This window comes from Oncorhynchus clarkii, chromosome 15 (genome assembly GCF_045791955.1).
Source record: "Oncorhynchus clarkii lewisi isolate Uvic-CL-2024 chromosome 15, UVic_Ocla_1.0, whole genome shotgun sequence".
NCBI classification, from domain to species: domain Eukaryota; kingdom Metazoa; phylum Chordata; class Actinopteri; order Salmoniformes; family Salmonidae; genus Oncorhynchus; species Oncorhynchus clarkii.
Genome location: NC_092161.1, coordinates 7,092,866 through 7,110,056, shown reverse-complemented (window position 1 = coordinate 7,110,056; position 17,191 = coordinate 7,092,866). Strand labels below are relative to the sequence as shown.

Sequence of the window (17,191 nt, the reverse complement as noted above, 5' to 3'; positions counted from 1 at the left end):
GCCTACCTGGTTAAATAACGGTGTTCTCAACTAGCCTACCTGGTTAAATAAAGGTGTTCTCAACTAGCCTACCTGGTTAAATAAAGGTGTTCTCAACTAGCCTACCTGGTTAAATAAAGGTGTTCTCAACTAGCCTACCTGGTTAAATAAAGGTGTTCTCAACTAGCCTACCTGGTTAAATAAAGGTGTTCTCAACTAGCCTACCTGGTTAAATAAAGGTGTTCTCAACTAGCCTACCTGGTTAAATAAAGGTGTTCTCAACTAGCCTACCTGGTTAAATAAAGGTGTTCTCAACTAGCCTACCTGGTTAAATAACGGTGTTCTCAACTAGCCTACCTGGTTAAATAAAGGTGTTCTCAACTGGCCTACCTGGTTAAATAAAGGTGTTCTCAACTAGCCTACCTGGTTAAATAAAGGTGTTCTCAACTAGCCTACCTGGTTAAATAAAGGTGTTCTCAACTGGCCTACCTGGTTAAATAAAGGTGTTCTCAACTAGCCTACCTGGTTACATAAAGGTGTTCTCAACTAGCCTACCTGGTTAAATAAAGGTGTTCTCAACTAGCCTACCTGGTTAAATAAAGGTGTTCTCAACTAGCCTACCTGGTTAAATAAAGGTGTTCTCAACTAGCCTACCTGGTTAAATAAAGGTGTTCTCAACTAGCCTACCTGGTTAAATAACGGTGTTCTCAACTAGCCTACCTGGTTAAATAAAGGTGTTCTCAACTGGCCTACCTGGTTAAATAAAGGTGTTCTCAACTAGCCTACCTGGTTAAATAAAGGTGTTCTCAACTAGCCTACCTGGTTAAATAAAGGTGTTCTCAACTGGCCTACCTGGTTAAATAAAGGTGTTCTCAACTAGCCTACCTGGTTACATAAAGGTGTTCTCAACTAGCCTACCTGGTTAAATAAAGGTGTTCTCAACTAGCCTACCTGGTTAAATAATGGTGTTCTCAACTAGCCTACCTGGTTAAATAAAGGTGTTCTCAACTAGCCTACCTGGTTAAATAACGGTGTTCTCAACTAGCCTACCTGGTTAAATAAAGGTGTTCTCAACTGGCCTACCTGGTTAAATAAAGGTGTTCTCAACTAGACTACCTGGTTAAATAAAGGTGTTCTCAACTGGCCTACCTGGTTAAATAAAGGTGTTCTCAACTAGCCTACCTGGTTAAATAAAGGTGTTCTCAACTAGCCTACCTGGTTAAATAAAGGTGTTCTCAACTGGCCTACCTGGTTAAATAAAGGTGTTCTCAACTAGCCTACCTGGTTACATAAAGGTGTTCTCAACTAGCCTACCTGGTTAAATAAAGGTGTTCTCAACTAGCCTACCTGGTTAAATAATGGTGTTCTCAACTAGCCTACCTGGTTAAATAAAGGTGTTCTCAACTAGCCTACCTGGTTAAATAACGGTGTTCTCAACTGGCCTACCTGGTTAAATAAAGGTGTTCTCAACTGGCCTACCTGGTTAAATAAAGGTGTTCTCAACTAGACTACCTGGTTAAATAAAGGTGTTCTCAACTAGCCTACCTAGTTAAATAAAGGTGTTCTCAACTAGCCTACCTGGTTAAATAAAGGTGTTCTCAACTAGCCTACCTGGTTAAATAAAGGTGTTCTCAACTAGCCTACCTGGTTAAATAACGGTGTTCTCAACTAGCCTACCTGGTTAAATAAAGGTGTTCTCAACTAGCCTACCTGGTTAAATAAAGGTGTTCTCAACTAGCCTACCTGGTTAAATAAAGGTGTTCTCAACTAGCCTACCTGGTTAAATAAAGGTGTTCTCAACTAGTCTACCTGGTTAAATAAAGGTGTTCTCAACTAGCCTACCTGGTTAAATAAAGGTGTTCTCAACTGGCCTACCTGGTTAAATAAAGGTGTTCTCAACTAGCCTACCTGGTTAAATAACGGTGTTCTCAACTAGCCTACCTGGTTAAATAAAGGTGTTCTCAACTAGCCTACCTGGTTAAATAAAGGTGTTCTCAACTAGCCTACCTGGTTAAATAAAGGTGTTCTCAACTGGCCTACCTGGTTAAATAAAGGTGTTCTCAACTAGCCTACCTGGTTAAATAAAGGTGTTCTCAACTAGCCTACCTGGTTACATAAAGGTGTTCTCAACTGGCCTACCTGGTTAAATAAAGGTGTTCTCAACTAGCCTACCTGGTTAAATAAAGGTGTTCTCAACTAGCCTACCTGGTTAAATAAAGGTAAGATAAATAGATTTATCTAATCGTTATCAATGTAGTGGTCATTTGAGGGTGAGCAGCATAGCACTTATATTAAGCATGTAATGCTGTATGGCTGGACAGACACACCCCTGGGGTAGGGTGGTGGGGTATGGCTGGACAGGCACACCCCTGGGGTAGGGTGGTGGGGTATGGCTGGACAGGCACACCCCTGGGGTAGGAGGAGGGGTATGGCTGGACAGGCACACCCCTGGGGTAGGAGGAGGGGTATGGCTGGACAGGCACACCCCTGGGTAGGGTGGTGGGGTATGGCTGGACAGGCACACCCCTGGGGTAGGAGGAGGGGTATGGCTGGACAGGCACACCCCTGGGGTAGGGTGGTGGGGTATGACTGGACAGGCACACCCCTGGGGTAGGAGGAGGGGTATGGCTGGACAGGCACACCCCTGGGTAGGGTGGTGGGGTATGGCTGGACAGGCACACCCCTGGGGTAGGGCAGGGGGGTATGGCTGGACAGACACACCCCTGGGGTAGGGGGGAGTGGCTGGACAGACACACCCCTGGGGTAGGGGGGAGTGGCTGGACAGACACACCCCTGGGGTAGGGGGAGTGGCTAGACAGACACACCCCTGGGGTAGGGGGAGTGGCTGGACAGGCACACCCCTGGGGTAGGGGGAGTGGCTGGACAGACACACCCCTGGGGTAGGGGGGAGTGGCTGGACAGACACACCCCTGGGGTAGAGGGGGGAGTGGCTGGACAGACACACCCCTGGGGTAGGGGGGAGTGGCTGGTGGGTTGTAAGACCGTAGTACCTGAGTTTGGGAACTGAAAGGCACTGAGCTGCTGTACATGAGGGCTGACTACGTCCCCAGACTGTCCTGATCCCCCCATCATCATCATCATCTGGGAGGAAGGAGAGCCATGCAGGGCTTGGTGGGGGGGGAGAGAGGAGGGCAGGCTGGGCGAGATGGGGGAGAAAGGGCTGGTAGAGGGGTGAGGAGGAGGAGGAGGAGGTGTGGCCTGGCCTGGGCCTGTACTGGTACCGTAGCTGGGTGGGTAGGGGAACTGCTGGGGATTGGTGGTCTGTGGGATCCGAGGGTTACTCAGGCCTCCTGATAGGCCACTTGCAGCTGCCGCCGCCGCGGCGGCGGCCATATTGGGAGGTAGGTTGAGTCCCTGGGTTCTCATTGCCATGTTCCTCTGCTGCTGCTGCTGCTGTCTCTGATGCTCCAGCTGTCGTTGCCGCAGGTGGTTGTTGAGGAGTTCTCTCTGCCGTTGTGCCAACATCTGTGCATTGATGGTCCCCTGGGAAGAGAAAGAAAAGGAGACGGAGTTAGAGTGAACAACTTCTACAAAATGATCATTGGTTTCTGGTGAATTAAAATACTGGTATTTTAATTATTATCTGGTTACTGTGCGTGTCAGGAAGTTACCTGGTTGGGGTTGTTGGACTGTAGAGGTTTATATTGATATATAATATCAGTTACCTGGTTGGGGTTGTTGGACTGTAGAGGTTTATATTGATATATAATCTCAGGAAGTTACCTGGTTGGGGTGTTGGACTGTAGAGGTTCATATTGATATATAATATCAGTTACCTGGTTGGGGTTGTTGGACTGTAGAGGTTTATATTGATATATAATCTCAGTTACCTGGTTGGGGTTGTTGGACTGTAGAGGTTTATATTGATATATAATCTCAGGAAGTTACCTGGTTGGGGTGTTGGACTGTAGAGGTTCATATTGATATATAATATCAGTTACCTGGTTGGGGTTGTTGGACTGTAGAGGTTTATATTGATATATAATCTCAGTTACCTGGTTGGGGTGTTGGACTGTAGAGGATCATATTGATATATAATCTCAGTTACCTGGTTGGGGTGTTGGACTGTAGAGGTTCATATTGATATATAATCTCAGTTACCTGGTTGGGGTGTTGGACTGTAGAGGATCATATTGATATATAATATCAGTTACCTGGTTGGGGTTGTTGGACTGTAGAGGTTCATATTGATATATAATATCAGTTACCTGGTTGGGGTTGTTGGACTGTAGAGGTTCATATTGATATATAATATCAGGAAGTTACCTGGTTGGGGTGTTGGACTGTAGAGGTTTATATTGATATATAATATCAGGAAGTTACCTGGTTGGGGTTGTTGGACTGTAGAGGTTTATATTGATATATAATATCAGGAAGTTACCTGGTTGGGGTGTTGGACTGTAGAGGTTTATATTGATATATAATATCAGTTACCTGGTTGGGGTGTTGGACTGTAGAGGTTTATATTGATATATAATATCAGTTACCTGGTTGGGGTGTTGGACTGTAGAGGATCATATTGATATATAATCTCAGTTACCTGGTTGGGGTGTTGGACTGTAGAGGTTCATATTGATATATAATCTCAGTTACCTGGTTGGGGTGTTGGACTGTAGAGGATCATATTGATATATAATATCAGTTACCTGGTTGGGGTTGTTGGACTGTAGAGGTTCATATTGATATATAATATCAGTTACCTGGTTGGGGTTGTTGGACTGTAGAGGTTTATATTGATATATAATCTCAGTTACCTGGTTGGGGTTGTTGGACTGTAGAGGTTTATATTGATATATAATCTCAGTTACCTGGTTGGGGTTGTTGGACTGTAGAGGTTTATATTGATATATAATATCAGTTACCTGGTTGGGGTTGTTGGACTGTAAAGGATCATATTGATATATAATCTCAGTTACCTGGTTGGGGTTGTTGGACTGTAGAGGATCATATTGATATATAATCTCAGTTACCTGGTTGGGGTTGTTGGACTGTAGAGGTTTATATTGATATATAATATCAGGAAGTTACCTGGTTGGGGTTGTTGGACTGTAGAGGTTTATATTGATATATAATATCAGTTACCTGGTTGGGGTGTTGGACTGTAGAGGATCATATTGATATATAATCTCAGTTACCTGGTTGGGGTTGTTGGACTGTAGAGGATCATATTGATATATAATCTCAGTTACCTGGTTGGGGTTGTTGGACTGTAGAGGTTCATATTGATATATAATATCAGGAAGTTACCTGGTTGGGGTTGTTGGACTGTAGAGGTTTATATTGATATATAATATCAGTTACCTGGTTGGGGTTGTTGGACTGTAGAGGTTTATATTGATATATAATATCAGGAAGTTACCTGGTTGGGGTGTTGGACTGTAGAGGATCATATTGATATATAATATCAGTTACCTGGTTGGGGTTGTTGGACTGTAGAGGATCATATTGATATATAATATCAGTTACCTGGTTGGGGTTGTTGGACTGTAGAGGTTCATATTGATATATAATATCAGGAAGTTACCTGGTTGGGGTTGTTGGACTGTAGAGGTTTATATTGATATATAATATCAGTTACCTGGTTGGGGTTGTTGGACTGTAGAGGTTTATATTGATATATAATATCAGGAAGTTACCTGGTTGGGGTGTTGGACTGTAGAGGATCATATTGATATATAATATCAGTTACCTGGTTGGGGTGTTGGACTGTAGAGGATCATATTGATATATAATCTCAGTTACCTGGTTGGGGTGTTGGACTGTAGAGGATCATATTGATATATAATATCAGTTACCTGGTTGGGGTTGTTGGACTGTAGAGGATCATATTGATATATAATCTCAGTTACCTGGTTGGGGTGTTGGACTGTAGAGGATCATATTGATATATAATATCAGTTACCTGGTTGGGGTGTTGGACTGTAGAGGATCATATTGATATATAATATCAGTTACCTGGTTGGGGTTGTTGGACTGTAGAGGTTTATATTGATATATAATCTCAGTTACCTGGTTGGGGTTGTTGGACTGTAGAGGTTTATATTGATATATAATCTCAGTTACCTGGTTGGGGTGTTGGACTGTAGAGGATCATATTGATATATAATCTCAGTTACCTTGTTGGGGTTGTTGGACTGTAGAGGATCATATTGATATATAATCTCAGTTACCTGGTTGGGGTTGTTGGACTGTAGAGGTTTATATTGATATATAATCTCAGTTACCTGGTTGGGGTTGTTGGACTGTAAAGTTGGGTTCATATTGGACACTCCACTCATCTGGTTCATCATTGGCTGGCGGTTCTGAGGAGAACAGGTTAACAGGTGCTTTATACCATCGGCACACATTGAGGTCATGCTTCTGAAAAAGCCATACAGGGATCAGGCACACTGCTTTGACGTGACCCCAGAGCTCTAGTATCGAGCGTAACATCCCCACTAGTCAAGGCTGTGATAAGAAACACAATACCCAAACAGGAAAGCCACATTGTGAAGACCTGGCCAGACCTTGTCCGGTTACACTTCCTTACACGCAACAGCTATCGACCTGGCCTCACTGGGAGGTTATATGAAGCCCAGTAGTGACCAGTTGTAACAGTCTGTTTACTGTCAGATATAAACCCAGTAGTGACCAGTTGTAACAGTCTATTTAGTCAGATATAAACCCAGTAGTGACCAGTTGTAACAGTCTGTTTAGTCAGATATAAACCCAGTAGTGACCAGTTGTAACAGTCAGATATAAACCCAGTAGTGACCAGTTGTAACAGTCTGTTTACAGTCAGATATAAACCCAGTAGTGACCAGTTGTAACAGTCTGTTTACAGTCAGATATAAACCCAGTAGTGACCAGTTGTAACAGTCTGTTTAGTCAGTGATCTGCCTGTGATGTCTCTTTGTCCGTCCCTCCTAAACTCCGTCCGTCAGTCCCTCCCGCCGTCTCTCCGTCCGTCCCTCCGTCCGTCCTTCAGTCTCTCCAACCGTCTGTCCTTCAGTCTCTCCGTCCGTCCGTCCTTCAGTCTCTCCGTCCTTCAGTCTCTCCGTCCGTCCGTCCTTCAGTCTCTCCGTCCTTCAGTCTCTCCGTCCGTCCTTCAGTCTCTCCGACCGTCCGTCTTTCCGCCTCTCCGACCGTCCGTCCTTCCGCCTCTCCGTCCGTCCGTCCCCCCGTCCCTCCATCTGTCCGTCTCTCCGTCAGTCTCCCCATCTCTCCGTCTCTCCGTCAGTCTCCCCATCTCTCCGTCCGAGCCTCCGTCCGTCCCGCCATCTCTCCCTCTCTCCGTCCGTCTCTCCCTCTCTCCGTCCGTCCGTCCGTCTGTCTCTCCCTCTCTCTGTCCGTCCGTCCGTCTCTCCCTCCGTCCGTCCGTCTCTCCCTCTCTCTGTCCGTCCGTCCGTCCGTCTCTCCCTCCCTCCGTCCGTCTCTCCCTCCCTCCCTCCGTCTCTCCCTCCCTCCCTCCCTCCCTCCCTCCCTCCGTCCGTCCGTCTCTCCCTCCCTCCCTCCCTCCGTCCGTCCGTCTCTCTCTCCCTCCCTCCGTCCGTCTCTCCCTCCCTCCGTCCGTCTCTCCCTCCCTCCCTCTGTCCGTCCGTCCGTCCGTCCCTCCCTCCCTCCGTCTCTCCCTCCCTCCCTCCCTCCGTCCGTCTCTCCCTACCTCCCTCCGTCCGTCTCTCCCTCCCTCCCTCCCTCCCTCCGTCCGTCTCTCCGTCCGTCCGTCCGTCCGTCTCTCCCTCCCTCCCTCCCTCCCTCCGTCCGTCCGTCTCTCCCTCCCTCCCTCCGTCCGTCCGTCTCTCCCTCCCTCCGTCCGTCCCTCTCTCCGTCCGTCCGTCCCTCCGTCCGTCCGTCCGTCCCTCCGTCCGTCCGTCTCTCCCTCCCTCCCTCCGTCCGTCTCTCCGTCCGTCTCTCCCTCCCTCCGTCCGTCCCTCCGTCCGTCTCTCCCTCCCTCCGTCCGTCCGTCCGTCTCTCCCTCCCTCCCTCCCTCCCTCCCTCCGTCCGTCTCTCCCTCCCTCCCTCCGTTCGTCCGTCTCTCCCTCCCTCCCTCCCTCCCTCCCTCCGTCCGTCTCTCCCTCCCTCCCTCCCTCCGTCTCTCCCTCCCTCCCTCCCTCCGTCCCTCCCTCCCTCCGTCCGTCTCTCCCTCCCTCCCTCCCTCCGTTCGTCCGTCTCTCCCTCCCTCCGTCCGTCCGTCCGTCTCTCCCTCCCTCCCTCCCTCCGTCCGTCCCTCCCTCCCTCCGTCCGTCCGTCTCTCCCTCCCTCCCTCCCTCCTTCCGTCCGTCTCTCCCTCCGTTCGTCCGTCTCTCCCTCCCTCCCTCCGTCCGTCCGTCTCTCCCTCCCTCCGTCTGTCTCTCCCTCCCTCCGTCCGTCCGTCCGTCTCTCCCTCCCTCCGTCCGTCTCTCCCTCCCTCCGTCCGTCCGTCCGTCTCTCCGTCCGTCTCTCCGTCCGTCTCTACCTCCCTCCGTCCGTCTCTCCCTCCCTCCGTCCGTCCGTCTCTCCCTCCCTCCCTCCCTCCCTCCGTCCGTCCGTCCCTCCCTCCCTCCCTCCGTCCGTCCGTCCGTCCCTCCGTCCGTCCCTCCCTCCCTCCCTCCGTCCGTCCGTCCGTCCCTCCCTACCCTCCGTCCGTCCGTCCGTCCGTCCCTCCCTCCCTCCCTCCGTCCGTCTCTCCGTCCGTCCGTCTCTCCCTCCCTCCCTCCGTCCGTCTCTCCGTCCGTCTCTCCCTCCCTCCGTCCGTCCCTCCGTCCGTCTCTCCCTCCCTCCCTCCGTCCGTCCGTCCGTCTCTCCCTCCCTCCCTCCGTTCGTCCGTCTCTCCCTCCCTCCCTCCGTCCGTCCGTCCCTCCCTCCCTCCCTCCGTCCGTCCGTCTCTCCCTCCCTCCCTCCGTCCGTCCGTCTCTCCCTCCCTCCGTCCGTCCGTCTCTCCCTCCCTCCGTCCGTCCGTCCGTCTCTCCCTCCGTCTCTACCTCCCTCCGTCCGTCTCTCCCTCCCTCCGTCCGTCCGTCTCTCCCTCCGTCCCTCCCTCCGTCCGTCCGTCCCTCCGTCCGTCCGTCCGTCCCTCCCTCCCTCCCTCCGTCCGTCTCTCCGTCCGTCCGTCTCTCCCTCCCTCCCTCCGTCCGTCTCTCCGTCCGTCTCTCCCTCCCTCCGTCCGTCCCTCCGTCCGTCTCTCCCTCCCTCCCTCCGTCCGTCCGTCCGTCTCTCCCTCCCTCCCTCCGTTCGTCCGTCTCTCCCTCCCTCCCTCCGTTCGTCCGTCTCTCCCTCCCTCCCTCCGTCCGTCCGTCTCTCCCTCCCTCCCTCCGTCCGTCCGTCTCTCCCTCCCTCCGTCCGTCCGTCTCTCCCTCCCTCCGTCCGTCCGTCCGTCTCTCCGTCCGTCTCTACCTCCCTCCGTCCGTCTCTCCCTCCCTCCGTCCGTCCGTCTCTCCCTCCGTCCCTCCCTCCGTCCGTCCGTCCCTCCGTCCGTCCGTCCGTCCCTCCCTCCCTCCCTCCGTCCGTCCCTCCCTCTCTGCCTCCCTCCCTCCGTCCGTCCGTCCCTCCGTCCGTCCGTCTCTCCCTCCCTCCCTCCGTCCGTCCGTCCGTCTCTCCCTCCCTCCCTCCGTCCGTCCGTCCGTCCGTCTCTCCCTCCCTCCCTCCGTCCGTCCGTCCGTCCGTCCGTCTCTCCCTCCCTCCCTCCCTCCCTCCGTCCGTCCGTCTCTCCCTCCCTCCCTCCCTCCCTCCGTCCGTCCGTCTCTCCCTCCCTCCCTCCCTCCGTCCGTCCATCCCTCCCTCCCTCCCTCCCTCCCTCCGTCCGTCTCTCCCTCCCTCCCTCCCTCCGTCTCTCTCTCCCTCCGTCCGTCTCTACGTCCTTCCCTCCCTCCGTCTCTCTCTCCCTCTGTCCGTCCGTTCGTCCGTCTCTCTATCCCTCCGTCCGTCTCTCCCTCCCTCCGTCTCTCTCTCCCTCCCTCCGTCTCTCTCTCCCTCCGTCCGTCTCTCTCTCCCTCCGTCCGTCTCTCCCTCCCTCCCTCCGTCTCTCCCTCCCTCCCTCCGTCTCTCCCTCCCTCCCTCCCTCCCTCCGTCTCTCCCTCCCTCCGTCTCTCCCTCCCTCCCTCCGTCTCTCCCTCCGTCCGTCTCTCTCTCCCTCCGTCCGTCCGTCCGTCCGTCCGTCTCTCTGTCCCTCCGTCTCTCCCTCCGTCCGTCCGTCTCTCCCTCCGTCCGTCCGTCTCTCCCTCCGTCCGTCCGTCTCTCCCTCCGTCTCTCCGTCCGTCCGTCTCTGTACCTGTTGTACCTGTAGCCGGTGCTGCAGCTGTAGCCTCAGTGTATTAGGCTGGTTAGGAACCACCGCTTGGGGCCTCAGCCTCATGATGGGGTATCCTGGTCTGGGGCCCATCTGGACAGCCATGGGGTGGAAGCCTTGCCCTGTGGGTAGAGGAGGAAAAGTATTACTTTTTCATGGCTCTCTTCTCCATTTGCAGCAGGCATATCGTCAATGTGTTTGGAATATCGAATCGCAATACATATAGAATTGTGATACATACAGTGGGGCAAAAAAGTATTTAGTCAGCCACCAAATGTGCAAGTTCTCCCACTTAAAAAGATGGGAGAGGCCTGTAATTTTCATCATAGGTACACTTCAACTATGACAGACAAAATGAGAAAAAAAATCCAGAAAATCACATTGTAGGATTTTTTATGAATTTATTTGCAAAGTATGGTGTAAAATAAAAATATGTTGCCCCACTGTATATGATCCCAATACGTATTGAATCGTAACTCAAGAATTGTGATACAATTGAACTGTGTGGTCCCTGCCAATTCCCACCACTACCTGTGGGGTCCTGCATGGGTCTGCCGGACCCAGGGTCGTGGTATCCTCTCTGGGATAGAAGGGAGCCAGGTGTGGGGTCCTGCATGGGTCTGCCGGACCCAGGGCCGTGGTATCCTCTCTGGGCTAGATGGGAGCCAGGTGGCAGGTCCTGCTGGCCGTACACTGGAGGCTTCTGGTCCAACATCATGGACGGGTCTGAAGAGAACTGATCCTGATCTACAGACTGACCCTGTTGGGAAAGGAGAGAGGGATGAGTAGGAAAGGAGAGAGGGGTGAGAAGGAGAGGAGAGAGAGAGGGGTGAGAAGGAGAGGAGAGAGAGAGGGGTGAGAAGGAGAGGAGAGAGAGAGGGGTGAGAAGGAGAGGAGAGAGAGAGGGGTGAGAAGGAGAGGAGAGAGAGAGGGGTGAGAAGGAGAGGAGAGAGGGGTGAGAAGGAGAGGAGAGAGGGATGAGAGGAGAGAAGAGAGGGGTGAGAGGAGAGAAGAGAGGGGTGAGAAGGAGGAGAGAAGGATCAACTGATAGATGTAAAAGAGGGAACATCCAAGAAGGAGCTACAGAGCAATGAGAAGGAGCAGAGAAAGAAGAGATGGAAGAGCTGAAAAAGAGGACAAAAAGAAGGAAGAGTAAGGACAGAGACGGTAGAGTCAGGACAGAGACTGTAGAGTCAGGACAGAGACGGTAGAGTCAGGACAGAGACGGTAAGGACAGAGACGGTAGAGTCAGGACAGAGACGGTAGAGTCAGGACAGAGACGGTAGAGTCAGGACAGAGACGGTAGAGTCAGGACAGAGACGGTAGAGTCAGGACAGAGACGGTAGAGTCAGGACAGAGACGGTAGAGTAAGGACAGAGACGGTAAGGACAGAGACGGTAGAGTCAGGACAGAGACGGTAGAGTCAGGACAGAGACGGTAGAGTCAGGACAGAGACGGTAGAGTCAGGACAGAGACGGTAGAGTCAGGACAGAGACGGTAGAGTCAGGACAGAGACGGTAGAGTCAGGACAGAGACGGTAGAGTCAGGACAGAGACGGTAGAGTCAGGACAGAGACGGTAGAGTCAGGACAGAGACGGTAAGGACAGAGACAGTAAGGACAGAGACGGTAGAGTCAGGACAGAGACGGTAGAGTCAGGACAGAGACGGTAGAGTCAGGTAGAGTCAGGACAGAGACGGTAAGGACAGAGACGGTAGAGTCAGGACAGAGACGGTAGAGTCAGGACAGAGACGGTAGAGTCAGGACAGAGACGGTAAGGACAGAGACGGTAGAGTCAGGACAGAGACGGTAGAGTCAGGACAGAGACGGTAGAGTCAGGATAGAGACGGTAAGGACAGAGACGGTAGAGTAAGGACAGAGACGGTAGAGTCAGGACAGAGACGGTAAGGACAGAGACGGTAGAGTCAGGACAGAGACGGTAGAGTAGGACAGAGACGGTAGAGTCAGGTAGAGTCAGGACAGAGACGGTAGAGTCAGGTAGAGTCAGGACAGAGACGGTAGAGTCAGGTAGAGTCAGGACAGAGACGGTAGAGTCAGGTAGAGTCAGGACAGAGACGGTAGAGTAAGGACAGAGACGGTAGAGTCAGGACAGAGACGGTAGAGTCAGGACAGAGACGGTAGAGTCAGGACAGAGACGGTAGAGTCAGGACAGAGACGGTGGAGTCAGGACAGAGACGGTGGAGTCAGGACAGAGACGGTAGAGTCAGGACAGAGACGGTAGAGTCAGGACAGAGACGGTAGAGTCAGGACAGAGACGGTAGAGTCAGGTAGAGTCAGGACAGAGACGGTAGAGTAAGGACAGAGACGGTAGAGTCAGGACAGAGACGGTAAGGACAGAGACGGTAGAGTCAGGTAGAGTCAGGACAGAGACGGTAGAGTCAGAACAGAGACGGTAGAGTAAGGACAGAGACGGTAGAGTCAGGACAGAGACGGTAGAGTCAGGACAGAGACGGTAGAGTCAGGACAGAGACGGTAGAGTCAGGACAGAGACGGTAGAGTAAGGACAGAGACGGTAGAGTCAGGACAGAGACGGTAGAGTCAGGACAGAGACGGTAGAGTCAGGTAGAGTCAGGACAGAGACGGTAGAGTCAGGTAGAGTCAGGACAGAGACGGTAGAGTAAGGACAGAGACGGTAGAGTCAGGACAGAGACGGTAGAGTCAGGACAGAGACGGTAGAGTCAGGACAGAGACGGTAGAGTAAGGACAGAGACGGTAGAGTCAGGACAGAGACGGTAAGGACAGAGACGGTAGAGTCAGGACAGAGACGGTAGAGTCAGGACAGAGACGGTAGAGTCAGGACAGAGACGGTAGAGTCAGGACAGAGACGGTAAGGACAGAGACGGTAGAGTCAGGACAGAGACGGTAGAGTCAGGACAGAGACGGTAGAGTCAGGTAGAGTCAGGACAGAGACGGTAAGGACAGAGACGGTAGAGTCAGGACAGAGACGGTAGAGTCAGGACAGAGACGGTAGAGTCAGGACAGAGACGGTAAGGACAGAGACGGTAGAGTCAGGACAGAGACGGTAGAGTCAGGACAGAGACGGTAGAGTCAGGATAGAGACGGTAAGGACAGAGACGGTAGAGTAAGGAAAGAGACGGTAGAGTCAGGACAGAGACGGTAAGGACAGAGACGGTAGAGTCAGGACAGAGACGGTAGAGTAGGACAGAGACGGTAGAGTCAGGTAGAGTCAGGACAGAGACGGTAGAGTCAGGTAGAGTCAGGACAGAGACAGTAGAGTCAGGTAGAGTCAGGACAGAGACGGTAGAGTCAGGTAGAGTCAGGACAGAGACGGTAGAGTAAGGACAGAGACGGTAGAGTCAGGACAGAGACGGTAGAGTCAGGACAGAGACGGTAGAGTCAGGACAGAGACGGTAGAGTCAGGACAGAGACGGTGGAGTCAGGACAGAGACGGTGGAGTCAGGACAGAGACGGTAGAGTCAGGACAGAGACGGTAGAGTCAGGACAGAGACGGTAGAGTCAGGACAGAGACGGTAGAGTCAGGTAGAGTCAGGACAGAGACGGTAGAGTAAGGACAGAGACGGTAGAGTCAGGACAGAGACGGTAAGGACAGAGACGGTAGAGTCAGGTAGAGTCAGGACAGAGACGGTAGAGTCAGAACAGAGACGGTAGAGTAAGGACAGAGACGGTAGAGTCAGGACAGAGACGGTAGAGTCAGGACAGAGACGGTAGAGTCAGGACAGAGACGGTAGAGTAAGGACAGAGACGGTAGAGTCAGGACAGAGACGGTAGAGTCAGGACAGAGACGGTAGAGTCAGGTAGAGTCAGGACAGAGACGGTAGAGTCAGGTAGAGTCAGGACAGAGACGGTAGAGTAAGGACAGAGACGGTAGAGTCAGGACAGAGACGGTAGAGTCAGGACAGAGACGGTAGAGTCAGGACAGAGACGGTAGAGTCAGGACAGAGACGGTAGAGTAAGGACAGAGACGGTAGAGTCAGGACAGAGACGGTAAGGACAGAGACGGTAGAGTCAGGACAGAGACGGTAGAGTCAGGACAGAGACGGTAGAGTCAGGACAGAGACGGTAGAGTCAGGACAGAGACGGTAGAGTCAGGACAGAGACGGTAGAGTCAGGACAGAGACGGTAGAGTCAGGACAGAGACGGTAGAGTCAGGAGAAAAGATGGAAAATTTGACAAGATAGAAGGATGACAGACAGATGGGAACTAGTGAGAGGAGAGTGATTCTGACATGTCCCACCAGACCAGGTACACAGAGATTAGAGATGGTGGAGAGTGATAACCCTGTCAGAGATAATAAACTATTAAGACAAAGGAAGAAAGGACAGAGGCCTTTTCTTAAGTGGTTTGCTCAACTCCTCCGTCCTCTCTCCTCAAAGGTAATCAAGGAGGAGGGAACGTGGATGAAAATGTGCTTGTATGAAATGAGACTCCTTCTCCACTCAGGCCAATGACATTTATGAATGTGTGAAGGGATAACATTAAGTTAGTTGTGCAAGTCATTTTCTAGATTAATGATAAGAAACATATTGTTTTTAAAAAACAGGTGCATATTGTTCTCCTTTGACAAAACAAAAGCTGATTCAAAACGGGGTGTGTCAGATTTCAAAACTTTTCCGCGAAGGACTCAGGTAGGATACACATCACTATCCTCAACGAAAGGACGGAGGAGAGACTATTCCCCAAATGAGAAAAGGCCAGCTAGAGGGAAGAAACAGAGATAGAAGACTGGGATCAGGGACAGACTGACCTGTCCCATCAGAGTCGGTATCCCCAGGGCTCTGTCTATCTCCTCCAGGCCATCAAAGTCCTTTAACACGGTGTAGAGCTGGGATAGGAGAGCCCCCTCATCACTACCACCTCCATCACCAGGCCCCTGACTCTGACCACTGGGCCCCGGAACCCCACACAACACCTCCTGCTGCTGCTGTTGCTGGGAGGCATACAGAGATCTGGGGAGAGGGGAGAGGGAGAGAGGAGGGGAGAGGGAGGGAGAAGGGGAGAGGGAGGGAGGAGAGAGGGGAGAGGGAGGGAGGAGGGGTTGAGGGAGGGCGGAGGGGAGAGGGAGGAGGGAGGAGGGGAGAGAGAGGGAAGGAGGAGGGGAGAGGGAGGGAGGGAGGAGGGGAGAGGGAGGGAGGAGGGGAGGAGAGGGAGGGAGGAGGGGATAGGAGAGGAGAGGGAGGGAGGGAGGAGGGGGGAGTGAAGGAGGAGGGGACAGGGAGGGAGGGAGGAGGGGATAGGAGGGGAGAGGGAGGGAGGGAGGAGGAGGGGAGAGGGAGGGAGGAGGGGATAGGAGGGGAGAGGGAGGAGGAGGGGAGAGTGAAGGAGGAGGGGAGAGGGAGGGAGGAGGGGAGAGGGAGGGAGGAAGGGAGAGGAGAGGAGGGGAGAGGGAAGGAGGAGGGAAGAGGGAGGGAGGAGGGGAGAGGAGGGGAGAGTGAAGGAGGAGGGAAGAGGGAGGGAGGAGGGGAGAGGAGGGGAGAGTGAAGGAGGAGGGGAGAGGAGGGAGGAGGGGAGAGGAGGGGAGAGGAGGGGAGGGGAGAGGAGGGGAGGAGAGGAAGAGGGGAGAGAGAGGAGGAGGGGATAGGAGGGGAGAGGGAGGGAGGGAGGAGGGGAGAGGGAGGAGGAGGGGAGAGGGAGGGAGGGAGGAGGGGATAGGAGAGGGAGGAGGAGGGGAGAGTGAAGGAGGAGGGGAGAGGGAGGGAGGAGGGGAGAGGAGGGGAGGAGGGGAGAAGAGAGGAGGGGAGAGGGAAGGAGGAGGGAAGAGGGAGGGAGGAGGGGAGAGGAGGGGAGAGTGAAAGAGGAGGGAAGAGGGAGGGAGGAGGGGAGAGGAGGGGAGAGTGAAGGAGGAGGGGAGAGGGAGGTAGGAGAGGAGGGGAGGAGGGGAGAGGAGGGGAGAGGAGGGGAGAGGAGGGGAGAGGAGGGGAGAGGAGGGGAGAGGAGGGGAGGAGAGAGGAGGGGAAGAGGGGAGAGGGAGGAGGAGGGGAGAGGGAGGAGGAGGGGAGAGGGAGGAGGGGATAGGAGGGGAGAGGGAGGGAGGAGGGGAGAGAGAGAGAGAGAGGGAGGAAGGGATAGGAGGGAGGAGAGAGTTGTCAAAGTTCTATACAGTAACTATGCCTATACCCCAAAGAGAAGCAGAGTGGCCAGGAAAAACTCCTGAAGGAATACAGTAACATGGAACTCAAAACTACTTCCTGTAAAACTCCTGAAGGAAACAGTAACATGGAACTAAAAACTACTTCCTGTAAAACTCCTGAAGGAATACAGTGACATGGAACTCAAAACTACTTCCTGTAAAACTCCTGAAGGAAAACAGTAACATGGAACTCAAAATTACTTCCTGTAAAACTCCTGAAGGAATACAGTAACATGGAACTCAAAACTACTTCCTGTAAAACTCCTGAAGGAAAACAGTAACATGGAACTCAAAACTACTTCCTGTAAAACTCCTGAAGGAATACAGTAACATTGAACTCAAAACTACTTCCTGTAAAACTCCTGAAGGAATACAGTAACATGGAACTCAAAACTACTTCCTGTAAAACTCCTGAAGGAAAACAGTAACATGGAACTCAAAACTACTTCCTGTAAATCTCCTGAAGGAAAACAGTAACATGGAACTCAAAATTACTTCCTGTAAAACTCCTGAAGGAATACAGTAACATTGAACTCAAAACTACTTCCTGTAAAACTCCTGAAGGAATACAGTAACATGGAACTCAAAACTACTTCCTGTAAAACTACTGAAGGAATACAGTGACATGGAACTCAAAACTACTTCCTGAAACGGATTCGTATGTGTTTTGCTCCCGATATAAAGCAGCGTGTACCTGTTCTGGTTGAAGGGGGTCTGCTCAACAGGCATCACGCTGTCTGGCCACGGAGCCGTCTGATTGGGTGGAGCCTGTTGCTGGGAGAACTGGTGGGGCCCCATACCCATGTCTGTAAAAGAGAGA

At 52.3% G+C, this 17,191-nt stretch overlaps 1 protein-coding gene across 2 annotated transcripts in view; it reads right to left on the bottom strand.

Moving 5' to 3' along the window:
• Window positions 1-17,191, bottom strand: part of LOC139366884 (nuclear receptor coactivator 2-like) — a 166,009-nt gene that overhangs the window by 24,867 nt on the left and 123,951 nt on the right. The window contains exons 15-20 of one of the 2 annotated variants that reach the window (XM_071104621.1): window positions 17,066-17,177; window positions 14,989-15,190; window positions 10,775-11,003; window positions 10,235-10,365; window positions 6,225-6,302; window positions 2,991-3,483 (exon numbers count right to left, since the gene is read on the bottom strand). In XM_071104621.1, the coding sequence (XP_070960722.1) occupies window positions 2,991-3,483; window positions 6,225-6,302; window positions 10,235-10,365; window positions 10,775-11,003; window positions 14,989-15,190; window positions 17,066-17,177 (1,245 nt within the window). The remainder of the gene's footprint in view (window positions 1-2,990; window positions 3,484-6,224; window positions 6,303-10,234; window positions 10,366-10,774; window positions 11,004-14,988; window positions 15,191-17,065; window positions 17,178-17,191) is intronic. The other variant, XM_071104622.1, reaches the window with a different exon arrangement.